At 35.4% G+C, this 25,372-nt stretch overlaps 1 protein-coding gene and 1 long non-coding RNA gene across 19 annotated transcripts in view; one reads left to right on the top strand and one right to left on the bottom strand.

Annotated features, from left to right (window-relative positions):
• The window catches only part of LOC124082332 (uncharacterized), a 28,603-nt gene extending 4,105 nt beyond the window's left edge, over nucleotides 1-24,498 (top strand). Inside the window, exons 3-4 of one of the 2 annotated variants that reach the window (XR_006848327.2) lie at nucleotides 23,253-23,317; nucleotides 24,306-24,498. This is a non-coding gene — a long non-coding RNA (uncharacterized LOC124082332). Of the gene's footprint in view, nucleotides 1-1,787; nucleotides 1,989-23,252; nucleotides 23,318-24,305 lie in introns of those variants that run through there. The other variant, XR_006848328.2, reaches the window with a different exon arrangement.
• The window catches only part of Zfand6 (zinc finger AN1-type containing 6), a 69,451-nt gene continuing 53,220 nt past the window's right edge, over nucleotides 9,142-25,372 (bottom strand). For 16 of the 17 annotated variants that reach the window (XM_046428801.2, XM_046428806.2, XM_046428810.2 and 13 more), the window contains 6 exons: nucleotides 24,836-25,006; nucleotides 24,339-24,447; nucleotides 23,074-23,174; nucleotides 15,954-15,998; nucleotides 12,751-12,864; nucleotides 9,142-10,067 (listed from right to left, as the gene is read on the bottom strand). In XM_046428801.2, coding sequence (XP_046284757.1) covers nucleotides 9,919-10,067; nucleotides 12,751-12,864; nucleotides 15,954-15,998; nucleotides 23,074-23,174; nucleotides 24,339-24,447; nucleotides 24,836-24,989 — 672 coding nt within the window. In that variant the 5' untranslated portion in view covers nucleotides 24,990-25,006 and the 3' untranslated portion in view covers nucleotides 9,142-9,918. The remainder of the gene's footprint in view (nucleotides 10,068-12,750; nucleotides 12,865-15,953; nucleotides 15,999-23,073; nucleotides 23,175-24,338; nucleotides 24,448-24,835; nucleotides 25,007-25,372) is intronic. The other variant, XM_058574090.1, reaches the window with a different exon arrangement.

Below are 25,372 nucleotides of genomic sequence, written 5' to 3'. Positions count from 1 at the left end.
AACCCACAGAAATACAGCTATCTCATACTAGACAAAGGTCCCAAAAACATACATTGGAGAAAAGATAGATAGCCTTTTCAACAAATGGTGCTGGGAAAACTGGAAAGTCATATGCAGCAAAATGAAATTAAACCCCTATCTTGCACCATGCAAAAAACTCAACTCAAAGTGAATCAAAGACCTAAGAATTAGACAAGAGACCCTGCGCATAATAGAGGTAAAAGTAGGTCCAAATCTTCATCACATTGGATCAGGCCCTGACTTCCTTAACAAGACTCCTAAAGCACAAGAAATAAAATTAAGAATCAATAAATGGGATGGATTCAAACTAAAAAGCTTCTTCTCAGCAAAAGAAATAATCAATGAGGTGAAGACAGAGCCTACATTTTGGGAACAAATTTTTGCTACACTCACATCAGATAGATACTAATCTCCAAGATATATAAAGAACTCAAAAACTTAACACACACACACACAAAAAAAAAAAAAAAAAAAAACAACAACCCGCAAACAACCCAATCAATAAATGGATTAAGGAGCTGAACAGACACTTCTCTGAAGAGGATATATATTTGCTCAACAAATATATGAAAAAATGTTCAACATCTCTAGTTACTAGAGAAATGCAAATCAAAACTGCTCTAAGATTTCATCTCATGCCAGTCAGAAGGCAGTTATCAAGAATACAAAACGGGGCTGGGGATGTGGCTCAAGTGGTAGCGCGCTCGCCTGGCATGCGTGCGGCCCAGGTTCGATCCTCAGCACCACATACAAAAAAACAAAGATGTTGTGTCCGCCAGTAACTAAAAAATAAATATTAAAATTCTCTCTCTCTCTCTCTCTCTCCTCTCTCACTCTCTCTTTAAAAATAAAATAAAAAAAAGAATACAAAACAATAAGTGTTGGTGAGGATGTGGGAGAAAGGCACACTCTTACATTGGTGGGACTGCAAATTGGGCAACCAAACTGGAGAGCAGTATGGAGATTCCTTAGAAAACTTGGAATGGAACCACCATTTGACCCAGCTATTCCACTCCTTGGTCTATACCCAAAGGACTTAAAATCAGCATACTATAGGGACACAGCCACATCAATGTTCATAGCAGCTCAATTCACAATATCTAAACTGTGGAAGCAACCTAGATGCCCTTCAATAGATGAATGGATAAAGAAACTGTGGTATATATACACAATGGAATATTACTCAGCATTAAAAGAGAATAAAATTATGGCATTTGCAGGTAAATGGATGGAGTTAGAGAATATTATGCTAAAGCAAAGTAAGACAATTCCCAAAAACCAAAGACCAAATGTTCTCTCTGATAAGTGAATGCTGATCCAAAATGGGGTGAGGACAGGGGAAAAATGGAGGAACTGTGACTGGGCATAGTGGAGGGTGGGGTGGGGTGAGGGAGTAGGGGCAAGAAAGATGGTGGAATGAGATGGACTTGTATGATTAGCTACATGTATGATTGCACATGTGGTGCAATGCTACATCGCTATATCGTGTTCAACCAGAGAAATGAAAAATTGTGCTGTAATTGTGCACAATGAATCAAAATACATTCTGCTGTCATATATACCTAATTAGAATGAATGAATGAATGAATAAATAAATAAATAAATAAATATTTTTAAAAAGGCATTCCAGGCAATACTTTGTACCTACTGAATTCTAGTTTTTTTTTTTTTGTTTTTTTTTTGTACTGGGGATTAAATCCAGGGACACTTTATCACTGGGCTACATCCCCAGATCTTTTTATTTTTTAATTTTTATTTTGATACAGTTTTTGAGGATGTTGCTAAATTCCTGAGGCTGACCTTGAACTGAACTTGTGATCCTCCTGCCTCAGGCTCCAGAGTTGATGGGATTACAGGCATGTACACCACGCCCTGTTCTAGCTACTTTTGGTCTGCAAGACAGAGAATTATTTACATGTTCTATACTGGCCCTACTGACTCCCATTAAAGGTAGGAATTTTTTCTTATTCTGTGTGCAGTTTTATCAATACCCAGTAAAACACCTGGTACAGAATAGTTGTTCCATAATTCATTTTTAATTTTTATTTTATTGAGATGGGAGTCTTGATATGGTACCTAGGCTGGTCTTGAATTCTTGGACTTCTGTGATCCTCCCACTATGGCCTCCTAAGTAGCTGGGACTACAGGGGCACTCCACTAAGAGAGGCTTTAAATATTTAAGTAATTGATATAAAACAATTGACTAAAGGAAAACAAAGCAATAGCCAATGCACCCTTATTAAATGTCAGACTCTGGGAATACAGTGGTAATTCAGCATCTTCAATTCCTGTTTCAGGAATTGGACCAGGAACTTCCATTGGATGCACACAAATTAATGAAGTCCTAAATAAAAGCCATGGAAGGAGAAAACCAAAAACCTTTTTTGGGGAAGAGGGTGGGATAGATGTAAGTGGAGGAAGGGATGTAGGGATGAGATGGTTGAAGGGGGAGTATGATTTTGTAGTTTTAAAATAAGACTTGCCAACCTGCTAATTATATATAGTATCAGAAAATGCCAAAGCTGTTCACTGTTTGGAAAACACATTTGAAGTAACTTGCAAGTACACTCTATTTTCTTCTTTCCCCTTTGTGGGAGGGGGTATATTGGGCATGTACATTACAAGAATTTAAAAAAAAATTTAAAGAAAAAAACATTGCCCATAATTTCTCCAACCTACAGTCATACTATTTGTATGCACATGATGTTTCTACCTTTGTAAACTTTATTTAGATTCAGTTTTTCAATCCTTTCCTACATTATTCTCTTATTATTTCATTGAGAAAGTTGCAATGTTTTAAATGGTTAATAATAATGGTGCAGTAAAGATCTGAGTGCCTAGGATGTCTCCTTTTTCCTAGATTGTTGTCTAAGGGTAGAATCTTGGGTTGAAGGGTATGAACATTTTCAGGATTGGAATTGAGTTTGAGTACCTCCACTCAAGGGCTGGTTTGAGCTTCTGCAGCACCATGTTGGGTGCCTCCCTCTGATGAAAAAACACAGTATATTGCAGCCAGCTTCATGCACACAAGTGCATTCTTGCTCCTTTACAAGAGCTCTGGGAAAGGGTTTTCTGGATTCAGGACACTGATGCAAGGGTGCCAAAGAAGCTGCCATTCAGATAAGCAGGGTGTGGACACAGCCCCCACCCTACAATGTTCATTTGACCTTGAATTACTTAAGTTCAGTTCCAAGGTTCTCTAAATTTTCAGCTCCTTTGAGAGAACAAAATACCATGCATGTTTGCATGATCTATATCCTCTGATGCTGAAATGTATGGTAGGTGTGGGGCATGGTTCAGTGGTAGAGCATTTGCCTGTATATGAAAAGGCCCTGGGTTTGAACACCAGTACTGAAAAAAAAGTACAGTATATGTATCAAACACGGGATGTCCATTTCAAAATGTGTACAATAAACTTTATTGAGCTCAGAGCTTTAAGAGAGAAGATTTTTACATCATGAAAATGTTTGACCTTTAACATAGTTGTTATCTGCAAGGGATTGATTCCAGGACCCCCTTTGCATACCCAAATTGGAGAATGCCCAAGTCCTTTATTTAAAAAAGGTGTAACATTTGCATGTAGCGTATTTACATTATTTTGGTACTGGGGGATTGAAACCAGAAGTGCTTTATTACTCCAGCCCTTTCAAAATTTTGAGACAGGGTCTTGCTAAGTTGCTTAGAGCCTTGTTAAGTCGCTGAGGCTGGCCTCAAACCTGAATTCCTCCTGCCTCAGCCTCCTCAATCTCTGGTATTTCAGGCGTGCACCATTGCACTTGGCCTCCTGTGCACTTTAAGTCATCTCTAGATTATTTATAATACCTAATACAGTATTATAAATAATATGCTATGTAAATAGTTTTACTTCATTGCTTATGGAGAAGACTGTTTTATAATCTTACTATAATTACTTATTTTTAAAAAAAATTTTTGACTCTAAAATATATATATATTTGAGTTATACATATTTATTTTGTTTATTTTTATGTGGTGCTGAGAATCGAATCCAGTGCCTCACATGTGCAGGGCAAGTGCCCTGCCACTGAGCCACAATCTCAGCCCCTATAATTGCCTATTAATTCCAGTTTTTATATTGATTCTTTCACATTTTTCTGTATAGACAATATGCCATTTGCAAATGAAGACAGCTTTTTTTCTTTCTCACCAGTCTGTTCAGCTTTTCTTTCCTTATTAGCTGAGAATTTTAGTACAATGAGGAATAGGACTGGTGAGAGGGGACATATTTGCCTTGTTCTCAGTCTCAGAGGGAGAGACTATGTAGTTTCCTCATCACAGATTTATTATCTTGTAATGTCTTTGTCTGGTTTTAGTATTGGGATGATGCTGGCCTCACCGAACAATTTAAGAAGTATTTTCTCTGCTTCTACCTTCTGGAAGAGAATGTAGAAAAATTAGTATAATTTCTATCTGAAGTGTTTGGTAGAATTCACCAAGGCCTTTCTTTTTTTCTGGTATGTAATCCATTGATTGAATTTCTTTTTTCTTCTTTTTTTGTGGGTGGGGTGCTGGGATCAAATCTTGGGGTGCTTTACTATTGAGTCACACAATTCCAACCCTTTTTAAAATTTCAAGACAGGGTCTTGCCAAATTAGGCCTTGGAATTTGTCATCCTCCTGCCTCAGCCTACCTAGTCTCTGGAATTCTAGGCATGTGCCACCATACTCCGTGTGATTCATAGACACAAGCCTGCAAAGATAATTTCTCTTTGTACTACTTTTGGTAATTTTGCCTTTCAAAGGAATTGATCCATTTTATCTAACTTATCAAATCTGTGGGTATAGAGTTGCTCATAGTATTTCTTTACTATCTTTTAATGTCCCTGGGATCAGCAGTAATGGCCCCTTTTTCTTTTCTGGTAGTCACTTTTTGATATTATAAGTATGTTAGTGGTCTTTTGGGATGCCAAAAGATTTCCTGATGTTGCTAAAAGTCTTTTGTTAGATTTTATCCATCTCATCTCCATATTCCTAACTAACTTTCCATTCTACTGGCCTTCTGAATTAATCTTGATGCTTACATATTAATAAGAAGGGACAAAAAAAAAAAATAGGAAGCCAGTCTCTGAAAAGATGCTACAACAAATACTTAGGACTTTCTTAAATTCTCTAGCGTATCTGTTTGGATGTTTCTTACAGACTTAAAAAAGGGTAGTTTAGCCATTATCAGATACATATAAACTGTCTCCACATCAGGAAAAAAATGGCTTTCATATCATATGCTTGGAATAAAGGAATAATTTCAAGATTGCACTATGCAGTTCATGTTAGGGGAAAGACATTTTTGTGCTAGACTTGGACACAGAAAAACAAATTGAATATTGAGGCTGATTCTACAGCAGTTTCATGCATAAACTCCAATTTCAAATGTGGTCATCAAATCAGCTTTATAACTAACTTTTTAATACTTTGGAATTAAGGTAGAGAATGGATTAATCATAATCCTTGGTTCATGACATTCTCTGCACAGAGTGCCTGTTGTTAGTTGTCTGAGTATACTGAGGCTATCATTCCCATAAAGTTCCCATTTGCTAGCCCATCCCTTGCTGCCTTCCACCTGAGGATATTGACAGTTTTCACCACTACCTCTTCTTTTGATATAAATTTCATCTGTTACTTGAAAATGTATTTTCTAACTTTTCCTGTGGGGTGTTGGGGATTGAACCAAGGACCACACACGTGCTATGTACTTTATCATTGAATTATACTTCCAACGTTTTTCTTTTGGTGGTGGTGGTACTTTATCACTGAGTTATACTTCCAACGTTTTTCTTTTGGTTTGACAGGGCCTTGTGCATGAGAGGCAGGACTCTGCCAACTGTGCTATATCCCCAGCCCTACCTCCAACCTTTCTATAAGGGAATATTTTGTCCGTTGGTTGTTAATTCTTATTATACTTTTTTTTTAGTACCCAGGATTGAACTCGGGCACTCAACCATTGAGCCATATCCCCAGTCTTTTAAAAAATATTTTATTTAGAGATAGGGTCTCAGAGACCCTGAGTTGCTAAATGCCTCGCTGGTGAGGCTGGCTTTGAACTCACAATCCTCCTACCTCAGCCTCCTAAGATGCTGGGATTACAGGTGTGTTCCACTGCACCCAGCCTTACTGTATTTTTAAGACACTTCATTTTTGCTTTTGTTTACCATATTTTTGTTTTGTTGTGTCATTATATCTTTTGTGTCAGTATGGATCATTAGTTTTGGGTGCTATGTGATAGTCCATTGTATAACTATGTCATGTTTTATTCGTTCAGCTCTTCCTCATTGAGGGCTTGGGTAATTTCTGGGTTTCTGTTTTTGTACATGGTGTTATGAGAATTCTTCCCAGTTCATGTCTCCTGTTTAATCTATGTGCAAGTTATTCTTGGGTATATAATGAAGTTTCTGAATTATAGGATGTGCTAAAAGCCAACTTTAAAAGATAATGCCAAGCTTTCTGAAGGACTGAACCACTTTTCATCAACATAAGTAATACAAAGATCACATGGAAACCTTCCAATACTAGAAAATGCCAGACTATGTCTCTTTACTAGTAACTGCTGTTTTAATTAATATGGTTTCACAGTGAGTCCTGACATTTGGCAGGCCAAGTCCTAACCTCGCTGCTTTTTTGAAATACCCTAACCATTTATTCTTTTTTTGTGTTGTTTTTTAGGTCTATTGTACTTTTTAAAAAAAATATGTATTTTTTTAGTTGTAGGTGGACACAATTCCTTTTATTTTTATGTGGTGCTGAGGATCAAACCCAGTGCCTCATGTGTGCCAGGCGAGTGCTCTACCAATGAGCCCCATCCCCCAATTTATTCTTTTACCTTACTTTAGAATCACTTAAATAAGTTTCATGACACAATCTGGTGGGGCTAGGCACAATTGAGAATACCTGTAATCCCAGTGACCCAGGAGTTAGAGGATAGAGGATGGTAAGTCTGAAGCCAGCCTCGGCAATTTAGCAAGACCCTATTTCAAAATGAAAAAGGACTAGGGATATAGCTCAGTTGTAAAGTGTCCTTGGGTTAAATCCCCAGTGTACTTTCCCCCCCAAAATCTTAAACTTTGGTTGGATTTTAATGGGAATGGCTTTGAGTTTATGGGTGTGTTTGGAATGACTGACATCTTTTTATTGCCTTTCTATCCATGAACATGTGGATTTATTGAAATTTTATTTATCTCAATGTTTTAGAATCATTTAGATCAGCATATATTGTCAATGTCCAAGGTAATTGGTACTACACTGATGCTATTAGTAAATGGTATCTTCTGTTTTTCTAATAAGTATAAAGAAATCCAAGTGACTTCTAAAAATGAATGTTGTATTTGGGCTGGGCTTGTGGCTCAGAGGTAGAGAGCTTGCCTACCATGCGTGATCCTCAGCACCACATAAAAAGGAAAGATATTGTGTCCACATATAACTAAAAAATATTTCTTTAAAAATTAATGTTATATTTAGATAACTAGACAGTATTATTTCTAGTAATTTATTTCCAGATTTGTATTTTCTATAAAAACAATTATGTAGTTGGGTGCAGCAGCACACACCTGCAATCCCTGCTACGCAGGAGACTGAGGCTGGAGGATTGCCAAATTCAAGGCCAGCCTGGGCAACTTAGAGACCCTGTCTCAAAATTTAAATCAATAAACCAACTAACCAACGAATAAATTAATAAGGACCGAGGAGCAGCTCAGTGGCAGTGTTCATAGGGTCAATCCCCAGTACTACAAAAACAAAAACACACCCGAATCATGTAACAGGCAAATGATGGGTGCTTCCTTTCTTCTTTTGACTATTTGTCTTGTTCCATTGGTTGGGCTCTCCAACACAAAATTAAATATAAGCCACGAGAGGGGCAGCCTTCATTTGTTTCTGAAAGAAAAATATAATTTTCTCCCAGTACTGGGGATAGAACCCAGGGCCTCAAGCATGTTAGCAAATGCTTCAGCTACACCTACAGTCTGTTTTTGACTTTAAAAGGAAACGACTTTTCTCTTTTTGGTTCTGAGAGGTTTTTCTTTTTTTTTTAGTTGTAGTTGGACACAATACCTTTGTTTTATTTTATTTTATTTTTTTAATTTTTATGTGGTGCTAAGGATTGAACCCAGCGTCTCGCATGTGCTAGGTGAGCGCTCTACCACTGAGCCACAGTTCCAGCCCCTGAGTGGTTTTTCTTTGGTTGGTTTTATGTAGAAGCTATTAGAGAATTTCCCTTCTAGATTTATCAAGAAATTTTGTTAATCATGAATGGGTGTTTAACTCTATTAAATACTTTATATTTGAATGTATTAAGACAGTCACAGTGGCTTCCTCTCATTTTATTCTGTTAATGTGATCATTTAAATTTATAGATTTAAACATTAAACCATCCTTATGTAGGTGAATAGAACATGTAAGTAAAATAGCAAATAATTTTAAACTGAGAAATTTGTATTGTTAACCACTATCTTCATCTGTTCAACTTTTTTTTTAACGTAGTATTTCATATGCTTAAAAAAGGTTGGCTGCTAAATATGGAAACCACCATAGGAAAAAATTGTTTTTTGAGGGTCTTCTACTCACAATTCTCCAACTGCCCTGTTGTTTGAATTGTGCTTTTTCCATTTCACTAATCCTACCAAAAAACAGCATATACTAAATGTTAATTCACTGTGACAGAGTGCAGAACAGAAAACTCTGACAAGGGTTAGAAAATCTCACATCTAAGTGACAGAAAGTAATTCTTGGCTTTGAAAAAATGCTGAGATTTTAGCCGGGTGCGGTGGAGTATGCTTGTAATCTCAGTGGCTCAGGAGGCTGAGGCAGGAGGATTGTGGGTTCAAAGCCAGCCTCAGCAATTTAGGGAGGCCCTAAGTAACTCAGTGAGACCCTGTCTCTAAATAAAATATTAAAAAAGGGCTGGGGATGTGACTCAGTGGGTTTTAGTGCCCCTGGCTGGGTTCAATCCTCAGTACCAAAAAAAAAAAAAAAAATAATTAAAATTTATCATCATAAGATTAGCCAATAAATCTATATGAGACAAATAATAGTAGTACGCTTAGAAAAACAGTAAGATTAAAAAGACAAAATTAACTATTAGAAAGAGTAAGAGAAAAAGTAATACAAAAGAGCATTCTGGTTTTCCTTTTTATTTAATCAAAGACTGGTGGATAAACATAAATACAGCACAATTACTTCAGATCATTCTTCATATTGTATACACACAGACCAATGAACTTAATCTGAAAGAAACCTGCAGTCAGCAATGAAATGCATACAGCTTTTTTCTTCCCTCACGCAAAAAAAAAAAAAAAAATTAAAAACACACAAACTTGGAATCTCATCAGCACATACTCTCCTGTGACAAATGATTCAGACATAAATAGTGGGTGCAAAGAAACTATATGCTAACATATGTATAACCTTTGTTAATGAAAAAACAGAAGCAGCCATATTGATTAAGATACATTCAGTTACTGGTAACTAGTTGTGCCCAATAGGGCATTATCAAAAGAGAAATCGTGCTGCAGAGAAAAGCTATATATACATACACAATGAGAAAATAAACTGCAAGATTAATGCATGCATGTTTAATACTGGAAAAATCACAGCCCTCCAAAATTTCTCCACGTTTGTTATAAAAGCCCTCTGCACTCAACTAAAATTAAAATGATCTTAAAAGGATAATACTTGTAAAGTTTAAGTCTCTTCAGCCACAGAAACTGCAATGGAAATAAATGTTCAGAGTCATTTTCAAAACAAAAACAAAAATCTATTCTTCTGATGACATGCATGATTAAAAGGTCTATGCAAGATACATTGCTCTACATTCCCAATGACTAGGAAAAAAAAACCTCAAGTCAATTTTTAGTTTGCAGATGGTCAAAGGATTTTGTATTCCAGCAGGAGTTCAAATCTTCTGGATCTTTTCACCAACAACTACTGGATTTTCTTTTCTGATTTTCTCAGCAGCATCAGCTTTGTAATTGTAAGAGCAATTGTGTACATCTGAGTAACGGTGCACACCACAGTAAACATTTCCACACCGGCATTCAAACCCTAAAAATGGATTAATACACATAAATGAGCAGGATGGAAGGTGAAATATTAAGTTCTTTGGCATAATTAATATTAAATAGCATCATGTATTTAGGGCAGTAATCTAAACATTCTACAAAAATGGTTTCACGAACTACGTTCTCAGAGTTCACTAGCTGAGAGCTTCACTTCTTGGTCCTATCTATAAATATAGGTTTGGACTAGGATCAGATCATAAACACTTCTCTGAGTTCAAGTTTCTTCACTTGTGACATGATCAGTGTTACTTCCTTATCAAAATATGTTTTCTAAATTGAAAATGTTAAAATTTTTAATTTTACTTTTTTTTATATATCTTTTTAGTTGTAGACCTTTATTTTGTTTATTTATTTTTATGTGGAGCTGAGGATCAAACCCAGTGCCTCACATGTGGAAGGCAAGTGCTCTACCACTGAGCTACAATCCCAGCCCCTAATTTTACTTTTAAACTATTAAAACAAACAAACAAAAAAAAATGTGGTACTAGGGATGAACCCAGGGATGCTCTACCACTGAACTACATGCCCAACCCTTTACATTTTGAAACAGGGTCTCACTAAATTGCTTAGGGCCTTGCTAAATTGCTGGTGCTGGCTTCCGACTAGTGATCCTCCTACTCCAGCTTCTCAGGTTGCTGGGATTACAGGCATTTGCCACTGGGCCCAGCCTTTTTCAGTTTTTGAGAGAGTCTTCTATTTACTTAGGGCTTTGCTATTTTGCTGAGGCTGTCCTTGAACTTTCAAACCTCTTGCCTCAGTCTCCCTAATTTCTGGGAGTCTGGGATTATCGGTGTGTGCTACCACACCCAGCAAAGTGGAATATTTTTAAAAACTCAAATACTGCAATGTGAAAATAAGCCTATTCAAGAAACCACTCTTAACATTTAATTAAGAAAGATAAAATAAAAATCTCTGAGAGAACTGTTAACAAAGAACACAGTATCCAAAATAGCCTTCTTTTGCTAACCTCAGGTGGAGATGTGAACTATACTAGAGTGGAGTGATTAAAAGCATGGGATCCAGAGTTAGGTTGCCTAAGTATCAATCTACTTACTAACGTAGGCAAATTACTTAGCCTCTCTGGGCCTCAGTTTCTGCATCTGTAATTTTGGAACAATAAGGTACTGTAAGGATTAAATGAGGAATGGATCAGGTGCTTAACATATGGAAAACATGCAATAATTGCACTTATTTTTAGGGAAATGCCCAAGAATTGAAATCAAAATAGAGACTGACATGTGTGGACAGTCTTGCTCCCCCAAATTAGGATTTTATGTTATGATGGAATTTTTGTAATGGAGCATAGGAATCAATATTTTAAACACTGACATTTGACATTAATTTCTTTCATCACATTTTTTACTTCAGAAACATTCTGTAACTTCAAATAATGAAAGAGAAATGAAGCAAACAACACTAGGTTAGACTGACAGTTTGGACAAGAAAGAAATTATGAAGTCTCAGCTTTGTAATCATGAAGTCTGAGAGAGGACAAGATTTTAAAAGATCCTATTTGATAATATATTTTAGAATTTCTTATCTATGTTGTAGTCTTTAAATAAATACATTATTTGCTAAGGTATGAGGCAGTTTAAAACACCTCTGATCAGACTCTAATCTTTCTTCATTGTCTCTAATCCATTCCTTAGCCAGAAGTAATCTTCCTAAAGCATAATTTTTACTCAATATCTTATCTCGGTCCATAAGTCAGAATTTCATGTAAAGTGTTCAGCATAATGCCTATCCATGGTAAACAATAAACGTACTTATAGCTGTAACCAGTTTCTAATTAACCCCAGTAGAAACCTTAATCTTTAGCTCTATCTTGTCTCGATATTCAATACCCTTCTTCACAGATCCTGTACTATGGTTATGTTCCCCAATTCACAGTCCCTGTACTATGGTTATGTTCCCCAATTCACAGTCCCTGAACAGGCCTCTATATTGCTTCTTGGGGATTTAGTTCAAATATTTCTTTCTGCCTGAAATGTTCCTATTCCCATCACGTATAATTCCTACTCATAGTTCCAGACCCAGGGGCAACAGCCTATCTTCATGATACTTTCCTTGCCAGGTCTTTACTCCTTTTATAAAAATTAATTGCAGTACTCCTGTCTTCTGACTTCCCAGTGGCAATCTGACTGAACTTAATGTAATGTTCTTTGCTAAACAGTTTGGAACATTTTATTCTCCCTCTCTCAACAGTACTGATATGTTGTTATAGTAGCCAACATATATTGATTACACATTGTGTGGCACCCACTAAGTTAATTACTTACATGTCTCAACTCACTGAACCTGCACCACAACTTATGATTAGCCCCATTTTACATATAGGAAGCACTTCATGGTTCACCACATACTTTAAAATATCCTCTCCTTGAAGACAGAACTACATGTTAGCCTTTTCATAGCCCCTGGCATATTGGAATTACTTGTCTAATACTCTCAAATTCAGCTGGAATGAATTTTTAAAGGAAAAGCTATTCATTTTACTTTCAGGTGCATAATTAAAGCTATTTTTATTTCTTTAAGAAAATTCATAAGCTGAAGTACATTTAATGGAAACTCTCCTGGGAATAGAAATAATCTTAATTGAAGTTAGTAATAATAAGACATGTATTATTTAAAAACATAATTAAAAACCATTTGGTTTAGGTCCTTACCGGTAAGTCCCACTTTCTTCCTGCACATGAAACAGCGGTTCTTTTTTTGTTTTGGTTTTTCAAGAGATTTGCTTTGCTCTTCAGATGGCTGCTGTGCTGTATCTGATACTGAAGCTGACAAAAATAGGAGGGTAGTAAAATTTAATTATTCAGTAAGATTTTGATATTTGGGTTGTGTCCTCACTCAACTATCCCACCAATCTATATTCAGAAGATAACTTATTTATTAGCTTGGAAAGACGGTCATAAATTACAAAATATTTATAAAATATGGCTCCCTTTTGGTTACAAATGTATGTGTATGTGCATACACATGTAGAAAATAATCTAGAATATATAACTGACATGTTAATAGTGACTCTTGAAGATGAACTATAGATTTTCTTCTTTTGGTTCAAACTATTTTTAAGTTTTTCTATTTATGTATTTGATAAACACTACCTGGGTATCCTAAGGGGACATGCAACAAATGGCTATATGCAGACTTCTTAATATTGTTTGGGGTCAGAATTTCTCAAAGAACAAGAAAATAGAGTTCAACGAGATCTTGTGAAACACTAAGTTTGTTTACAGTCCTCAGAATGTTTCACATAAAAGCATTTAAAATGTTAGGAAAAAGATAAACTAGTACAAAAAAGTTTTAAAATGTTAAAAATAAGATAATAAATTAATGCATTTAAAATACTGAAACCAAGATCAGATGCATTAAGATTCAGGTAAAATTAGTGTTCCTAAATCCTAACTAATATGCTCCACTCCTGCCCCTAACCACTCTGGCTCTCCTGAGTGCTGTCACCAAAGTCAGAGTCTATAACAAAACCCTGCAGATATGACATCTTGTTTTGAAACAGTGACTTGCCATGAGTCAAGTACTCAACCGCCTCCACTAATTAAGCCTTTCTTAGGAATCCACTGCTCAACCCATGTATACCAGGAATATGCTGCGAACTGTTTAATAGGGCTTTCCACTTTCTTCATTCAATCTAGGTTCTCTTATTTTTTTTTTTTTAAGGCTATCAAATACCCTTTCCTCATTTCAGTTCTTTGCAGCTTTTCACTACAATTACACTTAATACCCTTAGCACATACTGGACACTCTATATAAGCCCTCTTCTTCAACTATGATTACCACAATGCATCCATAAGTGAAAATCTAATGACCCCTCTCTGATGTTTAAAATTCTTTGGTGGTTTCCCATAAAAGGTCAGGGTAAGGCCCAGGGGTCCTTCATGATTTTCTTCATTCTTGTCTCACCAATTCTCAATGTGACATGTCTTTTTCCATGCCACTTCTTTGTAGCTAGTTAACTCCAACTTGTCTTTCTTTTTGAAGCTTACATAATCAACTCTTACCCTGCTGCCTCCCTGACAACCTTGTAATGGAACACCCTATCCTGTGCTCCCACATCACTTTTCACACTAATTGCCCATTTGACTTAACATAGCTTCTTATGAATTCTAGTGCCTCCAACCACTCAATAAATAAATATCTGTTGAACTGAATTACGAGGTACTTATCTTTTGTATCTATGTGTCCTGTTTCCCCAGCTTCACTGTAATCCCCTTGAGGAGAGGGATGAAATCTTACTCCCTATTTGAATCTACAGCACCTCTTACAGTGAACTACATGTAGATGCACAAACATTTGCTATAATGGATTCCAACTTTTTTGCTTTTTTTTTTTTTTTTGGTAGTGAGGATTGAACTCAGGGGCACTTGACCACTGAGCAACATCCTCAGCCCTATTTTGTATTTTGAGACAGGGTCTCACTGAGTTGCTTAGTGCCTCGCTGTTGCTGAGGCTGGTTTGAACTCTTGATACTCCCACCTCAGCTCCCAAACTGCTGGGCTTACAGGCATGTACCACTGCACTTGGCTTCTAACCTGCTTATGTTAACATACTATCTCATATTTTAACAAAATATGACGTAAAACTACAATTTAATAAGTAAATATGCATTAATGAAGAAATCCATAGCATAATTACTCCACCTAAACACACTAAAGCTAGACTTGAAAAAGTTCTAGTAATAAAAACATTTTACTTTTGAAACAGAATATGAATATGCAAAACCATTTATTTTCAGTAACAAATATCCCTAGAATGTGAGTTCTATGAGGGCAAGAACTGAATGTCATGTTTTACTGTTTTATCCTGAGAACCTAGAACAGGTATATAGAGAAAATTCAAAAATAATCTAACCTGCAATCAGAAATGAGACTATTATATTTATTGTCTTTGAAATCTACAGACATAATAGCGAATTTGTTTTCCAAAAAATTATTATTCAAATAAACTAAGAGAAAATGCTCTAATGGCAGTAATATTGTCACAGATTATAATTTTTAACAAAACTGGTTTTAATTACTGATACTAAAAATGGCATTTGGAAATGCATACAAATGCTATTATTACATACCTCAGCAAAGACATTTCACAATATTGACACTAAAGATTTAAGGCAAATAGTTTCTGTCTTTTTTTGAGAAGGGGTTTTACTGTGTTGCCCAGGCTGGCCTTGAATTTGTGATCCTCCTGCCTCAGGTTCCCAAGTAGCTAGGATTATAAGTGTGTGCCATTGAACCCATCTCAAATGGTTTCTTTTCAACTGAGGAAAACGTACAACTTTTAAAGTTAAAGATTAGTAGGCTATCTAAAAGCGAATAAATGTTAAAGTATATTTTCATGAGATGAAAGTTAACTCCAGCTTATTGAAACTAGTGACTGATAGCTCAAATTTAAACACCAAACATGCGCAAGATTATATAGTACTCTGTAGAAGTCTATGCTTTCCAGAAATTACCCTGTTTCCTCAGTTTGCATTTGAGATCAAGGAATATCTTATCAAATTCTAGTTATGTAAAAGGAAATAATTCAATCAATAAGAGCTATATATACAGTGGCCAAAAGGTCACAGGGTCATAATCCTATTGAACCTAAAGCCAAAATAAGGAGAGTCTTCTCAGAACTAGGTAGTTTTCACATTTGGAAATGAGAATTGGAAACAGACTGACTATTTATTAATAATTAAAATAGACAAATGACTATGTTGTATCCACTGGTCCTAAAGATCTATATGGAAGGAGGCTATGAGATGGCATAAAGGCTGTGAAATAAGATGTATGGATGGCACTTGTACTGGCCACTACTGTTAAGATATTTCAGAAAGCAATGGGCAGGTAAAATAGTTTTAACTACCCACATGGAGGATCACATTCAAGAGGAACAAGGCCCTCTGCCCTGGGTCCTGTAAAAAAAAAAGAAGAAAAAGAAAAAGAAAAGAAAAAAAATATACAAATACATAATAAGTATATAAAACTAAACACTACTTCTGAATGGGGCATATTCATATACACACTGTAAAATAAAGCTGAACTTAAGGTATTAATAGGTAACGCCTAAACATTATCTTAATGTAAATAATTATCTTGGCAGTAGATATTATATCTATGTAATATAATATGTATCCTTTATCTATAATATACTTATCCTTTCCTCAAAGAGTCATGACAAGTTTCCTCATTCAAGCATCAGAGAGGGGCTGGGATATAGCTCAGTTGGTAGTGTGCTTGCCTCGCATGCACAAGGACCTGGGTTCAATCCCCAGCATCACCAAAAAAAAAAAAAAAAAAAAAAAAAAAAAAAATCAGACAAAGCTTTTTGTTTTTTATTTTGCAGTACTGGAGATTGAACTCAATCATGCAAAGGCAAGGGTTCTACCATTGAGCTACATCCCAGGTCCAGAATTAGAGGTATTTTGAGGACTGTGACTACTTCTGATTATCTCTGTACACTCAGTGCTGAGGCAGAGCAAGAGCTCCATAGATACTTGAATTAATATACTTTTACAGCAACCCATTGGGATAAAATGTATTTCTCCTCTTTAGACCTCATTTTTCTTTCATGTAAAATGAGGATTTAAAGACTGAGTGAACTGTAGGATACACCTAACTTGAAATTTCTTTCTGAAATGAAACAATTTCAATATTCAAGAAAAAAAATAGGCCTGTATTAGAAGTAGAATCAAAAAGAAATGAGTGTTATACATTTAATATTTTCTAGAAACCACAATAAAAAGTAGAAAGAGATAAAATACATTATTATATCAAAATGTAATCCATATAAAAAAGTATTAATTAAATATTTTACATTTTAGGGGTATTAAGTCTTCAAAACCCAGTGCACACATCATACAGTATAACTAACACATTATGCACTAAAAATCTTATTTTGATCAGATACATTTCATGAGCTCAATAGTAGTCAGGGGTAATAATCCCAGTATCAAAAAGACAGAGAAGAGAAAGGAAGAACAGAAACAGGGAGGGTGGGAAGAAGGAAAGAAAGCTCAATAGCTTACATGAAGCTAGTGGTCAACATACTGTACAGAGCACCCTACAGAATAGATCAGTTTCTCTTAGTAGCTATTTGGGATAAAAACTGGTACATTAATCTTGTAGTTCAGTGGTATAGCACATGCTTAGCCTACATGAGGCTCCTGAGTTCAATCCTCAGTACCAAAAAAATTTTAAAAATCAAAAAACAAAACCTAAAAACTTTAAAATGACTCTTTACTAGTGATTTTCCATTTTCTGACTACAACCACCTTTCCAGCTTTAGTTCTAACATACACTATTTGCACCAGCCACTTTAGCAAGTTGTTTTCTATTTCCTAAATTTCATGTTTTCCTACCTGTATACTTTTCCTCAGCAAAATTCTTGTTTGCTGGCTTATGAGTACGTGTGGGTATTATAATTCACATACTATAAAATTCACCCTTTAAAGTATACATAATATTTAGTGTTTTTATATATTAACAAGATTGTAAAATCATTATCCCTGCCTAATTCCTTAACATTTTAATCACTTTAAAGCAAACCTCATACATATTAACTCCCCACTTCCCACAGCTCCTGGCAACTCCTAATCTTTCTGCATGTACAGATTGGCCTATTCTGCATATTCTATATAAATTGGCAGGAGATAGCATGTGGCCTTTAGTAGCTGGCTTCTTTTATTTAGCACAATATTTTAAGATTCATCCATGAGTGGCATAAATCAGAATTTTCTTCCTTGTCTGAATGATATTCCAGTATATGGACATAGTTTATTTTGTTTCTCCAATCATTTGTTGATGGACATCTGAGTTGTTTCCTAATTTTTTTGGGTTATTATGAACAATGCTAACTATTAGCATTCATGTACAAGTATTTGTGTAGACATGTTTTTCTTTCTTGCTTTTCTTCACCCCACCCTCCATCCCACACCCCTTCTTTTGTGTTGAGGACTGAACCCTGGCCTCTAGCCCAGGACACATTTTCAATTCTCTTGGGATTTAAAGAAAATGCTTGGTCATATGGTAAATTTTATCTTTTTTTTCTCCCTCCCACTGTACTGGGGACTGAACCCAGGGGCATTCTACCATTGAGCTACATACATCTCCAGCCTTTTCTAATCAGGGTCTCCCTAAGTTTTCCAGACTGTTCTCCAACTTATGATCCTCCTGCTTCAGCCTCCCAAGCACCTGGGATTACAGGAAATGTCCCCAGCTCAAGTTTACTCTTTTTTTTTTTTTTTTTTGGTTCCAGGGGTTGAACTCAGGGGCACTTGACAACTGAGCCACAACTCCAGCCTTATTTTATATTTTATCTAGAGACTGGGTTTCCCTGAGTTGCTTAGCACTCACTTTTGCTCAGGCTGGCTTTGAACTCGTGATCCTCTTGCTTCAGTTTCACTAGCCACTGGGGATTACAGGTGTGCACCACTGTGCCTGCTCAAGTTAACTTTTTGAGGAACTGCTAGATTGTTTTCCAAAACACTGGTACAGGCTTGGGCTGTAGCACAGTGGTAAAGTGCTTGTCTCACAGGTGTGAAGCACTGGGTACAGTCCTCAGCACCACATAAAAATAAATACATAAGAAGATATTGTATCCATTTACAACTAAAAAAATTAAAAACAAACATTGGTACCATTTCACATTCCCACCAATATATAAGTGTTCTAATTTCTATTAGAACTTTGACAATACTTATTATTTTTACTGATTACATATAACTCAACGTATCCTCTTCTTTTGTTGTTGTTATTGTTTTAGGTGCTGTAAAGAAATCACTGCCTAATTCAAGGTCACAAAAATTTATATTTGTTTTAAGGATTTTTATTTTTTTAGCTCTTATGTTTATTTAAGTCTTTGATGTGTTTTGGGTTATTCTGTATATGAGATATGGTCCTAATTCATTCTTTTGAATGTGGATGAGTGGTTCCAGCATCATTTGTTGGAAAAAAAAATTCTTTTCCCATTGAATGATCTTAGCACCATTATTGAAAACTCAACTGCCCATGAATATGGGTATTTCTGTACTTTCTGTATTGAGTGTTTTCTGTACTTTCAATACTGTTCCAATGATCTATATAACTATCTCCATGCAAGTATCACAGTTTCAATTACTGTACCTTAAATTTTGAAATTGGGAATTGTTAGTTCTCCAACTTTGGTTTTCTTTTTCAAGACTTGTTTTGGCTATTCTTACTCATTCTTCAAAATCAGAAGAAATCCCTGATTTTTAATCCATACAGCCTTTCCTAAATTAGTCTAATGGGATTATTCTTCTCTGCTGTGACCTGATGATTTAACAAGTCATCTTTGTATGAAATCAGGAATTCTCAGATTTGGGAAAAGCCTGAAAATTCCAGTTCACCCTTTACTCAGTGTAGCATTTCCCTATGCCTTGACCTTAACTAATAATAGTTTTCCTAGAATGTCTCAGTGATTTATAGCTTAACACCTTAATATTACTTTATTCTACAGTTGGAAAGCTTTTAAATCCTTATTCTAAGTCTCCTACAACTCCAAATTACTTGGATAATATATGAAGTTAAAATATCCTTTGCAATCTATAAAGCTCATTTTACCTTTGTTGCTTAATAAACTTTTAATATCCTATTACAGTGGACATGGCTATTACTCTCATTTAAAAATAATAAAAAACAAGGCTCAGAGAAGTTATCAAGATATGAAAACAGAAACTCTACTTCCAATTCCATTCTTTTTAGTTATGACCCAAGATCTGAGGAACTAAAAGGAAAATCAAAGTCAAACATACTGTTTAATAAGGCAGCCAATCAAATGTGATAGTCAAAATGTGATATGTCAAAATGCTTTAAAGTATTTAAACAACAATAAAAGCTAGTTTTTGTGAACTAGAAATCTGACCTACATTCCTAAGTGACACCACCTGAGATACTGTTATTTTTTTAAATTAAAAGCATAATTAAATGACAAACATGTTGCAAATACTGAATTCTCATTTAAACTTGAGAAAAAATCTTCGAAGCCAAAAAGCCAAAATGAAAGTAGTACCACCCACCTGGTGGCAGCATTTCCTAATTATAAGCAGAATGCTTGTAGAGAAAAAAAGCTGTTTTGAAAACCCCAATAAAAAAATGTTAGGAAATTCTTGGGGCTGGGGTTGTGGCTCAGTGGTAGAGTACTTGCCTCTTAAGCGTGAAGCACTGGGTTCAATCCTCAGCACCACAAAAAAATAAATAAATAAGATAAAGATATTGTGTCCGTCTGCAACTAAAGAAATATTTTAAAAAAATGTTAGGAAATTCTTGTTTAGGCACACAGCTGCTACTCATATATGCACTCCATTAGGGATGGTCTTCCTGTTTAAGTAAATTTCCCTTGTGGGAGACATATGGAGTGAAAAGAACAGATACCTGGGTAGCTTGCCAAAATGGCTGATCCTGTCCTGGGAACCGAGAGGGGACTGGATGTATCAACAATAACCCAACATATCCACATCACAGTCCAACAGGCACAACTATCTAGTGGAAAGAATACTGGCCTAGTCGGGTGCCTGGGGTCCATTTTCAGTTCCAATGATCATTTGACTAAGTCAAAGAGACTTTTTATGTTTCTTTTCAGCTACCTAGTAAAATAGACAAAGAAACATTCTCTGAATTTGTTATCTAACAGGGAAATCATGCATATATGTGTGTGTATTGATACCTAGATATCTATTATTAGTTTTCAGCATATAAAATATATTTATCTCTTAAGCTCATTATTTTGATTTGTCTGTGTATTTGCTATGCTGAAATTATGAATGACCGACTTTTTTTAAAAAAGGCACTTAAAAGTTTAACTTAGCCTGATGTGGTGGTGCACACCTATAATCCCCAGCTGCTTGAGAGGCAGAGGCAGGAGGATTGCAAATTAAAAGCCAGCCTCAGCAACTTAGACCCTAAGCAACTCAGTGAGACCCTCTTTCTAAATAAGATACAAGAAAAGCCTAGGGATGTGGCTCAGTGGTTAAGTGTCCTTGGGTTTAATCCATGGTCTCAAAAAACAAACAAACAAAAAACAACAAAAAAATGTTAAATACAACTTAAAAGTCCTTTAAGTTATACATGAAGAAAACAAGCCTAAATTTTTAAAAGACTACAATTTCTTTTAATATGGCATCATGATCACCTTTGTACTCAGAGACAGCTGGAATAAACTATGTTTTCCATACACTAGAATGGTATAAAAGTACTTCATATATTATTAGTTCACCAACCTACAGTCTTTATTCTTTGTCAAACTGTATAGCAATTATTATTGCATCCTTAAGCTTTAAAATTTTTTTCATAGCTAAAATTCTAAAATTGATTCTGTCATAGGATATAATAACATCTTTGTGATTAGCAGCCTGTTTTCTTCCTTTTCAACTTCTCTCTCTATACCTCCAAATGAGCTCTCTCAAGTTTGAAATTTAATCATTTCCACCTCACTTTTTAAAATTTTCTCTAACCATACTAACTTTTTGGCTTCCCTGTCTAAAGAAACCATACCATTGCCATTATGATAAAACCAGGAGCTTTGAGACCCCCTTTCTCTTCTCTTTCTTTTCTTTTTCTTTCTCTGATACAGTGAATAACTGAATCTTGACATTTTTCCTATTTCTGCTTTCAAAGTATCCCCCATCTCTGTCCTTCCTTCTTTAATAAATTACTTTTTTGGTGCTGGCGATTTAACCCAGGGGTACTTTACCACTGAGCTACATAATATCCTCAACCCTTTTTATTTTGTGACAGGGTTTCATTAAGTTGCTGAAGGCCTTGCTAAGTTACTGAAGCTGGCCTCAAAATTGTGATCCTCCTATCTCAGCCTCCTGAGCTGCTTGGATTACAGATGTGTGACATCACACTTGGCTTAAATTTTTCTGTTTAACTAAAAAACAAAAAATTTTCACTTATGATTCATATTTATAAATTTATAATATGCTAGGCAGATCAGACTACTTATGTTGGCATATACTATATTTGTTTGTTATAGCAAAATCTTGCAAATTGGCAAGTTATGTCAATCATTTGTTGGGCATGAAATAAAAATGGAGAATTAGCTAACTTATTTAAATTTAAAATTCAACAAACTTTAACAAATGTTGCCTGATATATCTGTCACTATCGTCCCAACACCATGCACAATGGACAGTCACTGGTCAAGGCATTTTTTTCTCTTTAAATCATGCCACATAGACATACTGCTCATCTCTGGGTGCCTTTCCAGAGTATCCACCCTTGGCTAACACATTAGGAGAACATAAACAATTAAAAAGAGATTATTTAAAAGCCTCCTAAATGACCTTTCCTCTGTACTGTCCCTGTTAAGAAAGCCTTCATACAAACTTTCAAGTCTCCTCATATTACTCTGAGTCATGTATTGGGATATAAAGAGCATGGAAAGAACAAGAGGCACCACAACTTGTGAATACAAGTAACTAAATGTGACTACTGCACTGTAAGTCACAGATGGGGAAAGAGGGGTGCCTGCCAACCAAGTAGAATAGTTTCTCAAATAATCTAAGTCAAAAACCAAAAGAACCAAATTCCTTTGCTTGGAGAAGAAATATTTTAAAAATTCAACTGGCCAAAATAATAAAAGAGAATAACACTTTTACATGGTCATTAACCTATATTTTTCAAACTAAAATTCTGAATCTTCTATTTATGCTGATATAATTATATGTAAGTGAAATTCCCAACATTTCATTCAATTAATTACTTGAGAATATAGAATATTCTCTGTAACAACAACAACAACAACAAAACCCCAAAACTTTATTTAGCTGAGGATCAAACCCAGTGCCTCATTCACGCCAGGTAAGCGCTCTACCACTGAGCTACAACCCCAGCCCTGAAATACTCTTCATAATGAAAGCATATAAATATTGAGGAATTTTTAATACATATGCTTAGGCTAGAGTTTGGCGTATAATACTCAAAGAGTTAATAAATGATAAACTACATGCTAGTAGTTCATATGCAAACCTTGCAGATCTTCTGTTTCCGGTACTGCTTTGTCCACAGATGTACTGTCCACTTGGGAAGATGCTACAGATTCTGATAAAAGTGACTGATTTGATACAGGGCTATAAAAGCAAAAATATTTTAAATTTTATTTTATTAATGGAAAAAATATATTTTTTTTGGTTTGTTTTGAGATGCAGTCTGGTTTTAAACTCCTGGGCTCAAGCAATCCTCCCACCTCAGACTCCCAAGTGCGGGACTACAGGTGTGTACCATCATATCCCAGCATTATTTCAGTTTTAAAAAATGGTCTCCACACATGAATATTAACTAAAGTAACATAGTAAGTTAAAAGTCAACTTACCTAAGTAGATCACTAAGAACACCAACACACTTGTTTATACCATAACCATAGAGCTTTGAAACGGGAGACTAATTTGGGTTAGAAGTTTGTGTTTTGGAAACAAAGCAATTCCATGTAAATGCACTACTAAAAAAAGTAGCAGATAAAGATGTGTTCAAGGAATCCTAATGCAAAATTATAAATGATATTATGGCATAGCACAAGTGAATAACTCATGAATTACAAAAAAAGAAACAGAGCACAAATTTTATGTACTGATTCCTAACAGAATAAAACTGAAACAAGTGTTTCTGTATGCAGGCTTATTTGTTTTGTAACATATTTTTCTTTATAAGTACCAAATATAATACCTAATAATGGTATTAAAGAGAACCTGTGCTAAGACTTTTTTTTTTTTGCAGTACCAGGGATTGAACCCAGGGGTGCTCTACCACTCTCCAGCCCTCTATTATTTATTGACTTTTACTTATTTACTTAAAGACAGGGTTTCACTAGGTTGCCAAAGTTGGCCTCAATTTTGTGATCCTCCTGCCTCAGCCTCCAGAGTCACTGGGATTATAGGTGTGTGCCACCACAACCAGCCAACAAGAATATTTTTAAAATGCAAAGTACTAATACTTTCAGACTAAGACTATAATTTAAAAAATTGACTCAAAAGTCTTCAAAAGGACTTCAGGGGTGGGTCAGGATATAGTATGAAGAAGAATAAAGGAAAAGATATTTGAAAAGGAAATCTAAGACTTAAAAGATCTCACTCCCAAGTGAAAACAATAAAAACCTTTTTCTAATTAGTCAGATATAATTTTAGGACAGTTAATCCTCAAGTAACTTACATAGTTTCCTTAATAAAATTGATTAAAAATAGAATTTGTTCCTTGTTTTTCATAAGTTTTTCAACTACAATTTGGAAAGTCCACCTTACCTTGGCTGCATAGATGAAGATGTGGAGTCTAATGCTGACTGAGCTTCTGGGACACTGCCATCTGTGCACTGAACTGGTAAAGATTCAGACAGACTACTGACAGAAGTTGCTGTAACAGACCACAATTCATTTTAGTGGTTCTATACTATGTACAGCCCAATAACTGATCTTAAAAAAAAAAAAAAAAAAAAAAAAGTTCTCTTATATCTTATAGCCCATATTCCTCCATTACTTTACTTTCCAAGTTAGCTATATTTACTTGAATTATGCTTTTGTTTTCATAAGGTACTAAGAGTTTCTGTAGCACAGCAAATAAGACCTTGGAATGGCTTTACACTATTTACAGAGTAAGGATACTCTTATTCCTGACTTTCCACCATGACTATTACAATGTGTAAAAGAAGAGTTACTGAGATAAATATGGTAATACAATACAATGTGACAGCGAAAATGGTCTTGGATACAACATGAATTACATGAATTACAGAATTACTTACCAGGTGGGCTTATTCTACCATTACTACTATTCTGTCTTTGAAGATGTTCTTTATAGCATACTGAACACATGCCATTTGTACGAGGGTTTCCATAAAATCCGCAGCCAGTGGAACAAAGCATAGGCACTTGGCTGTGATTCGTTTCTTGAGCCATGTTCCTCTGTTGCACACCTGCAATTTATATAGAATAAAGAACTCAGACACAAGAATTCAGTCATAATTATCCTAATATGCTTTCTATACAATAGAGGACAAAACCCCACATATGCAACCCTCCCTCCCAACCACTCTATACAATTGTCCCAAGACCTAGGGCAAAAGTTAATAGAATATAGAAACCAAACAGCACACTGAACTTTTATCTCCAATCAACTCTACATTAGGAGAGAGAACTGTTTTTATTTCCTTGATCACAGATCATTTATTTCTACATCAGCAACTCTGGCACAGACTTGTACTTTTCTTTTTTTTAATCTGTGAGAGACCTGTTTGAAGACCTATCTGAAGTTAAGAAAAACTCTTTAAATATAGTTCAGT

Source organism: Marmota monax, unplaced genomic scaffold (genome assembly GCF_021218885.2).
Source record: "Marmota monax isolate L192 unplaced genomic scaffold, Marmota_monax_Labrador192_F-V1.1 WCK01_AAM20220418_F8-fsc00179, whole genome shotgun sequence".
Taxonomy (NCBI): Eukaryota; Metazoa; Chordata; class Mammalia; order Rodentia; family Sciuridae; genus Marmota; species Marmota monax.
Note: the sequence above shows the minus strand (reverse complement) of the source record. Positions and strands in the feature narration are given on the sequence as shown.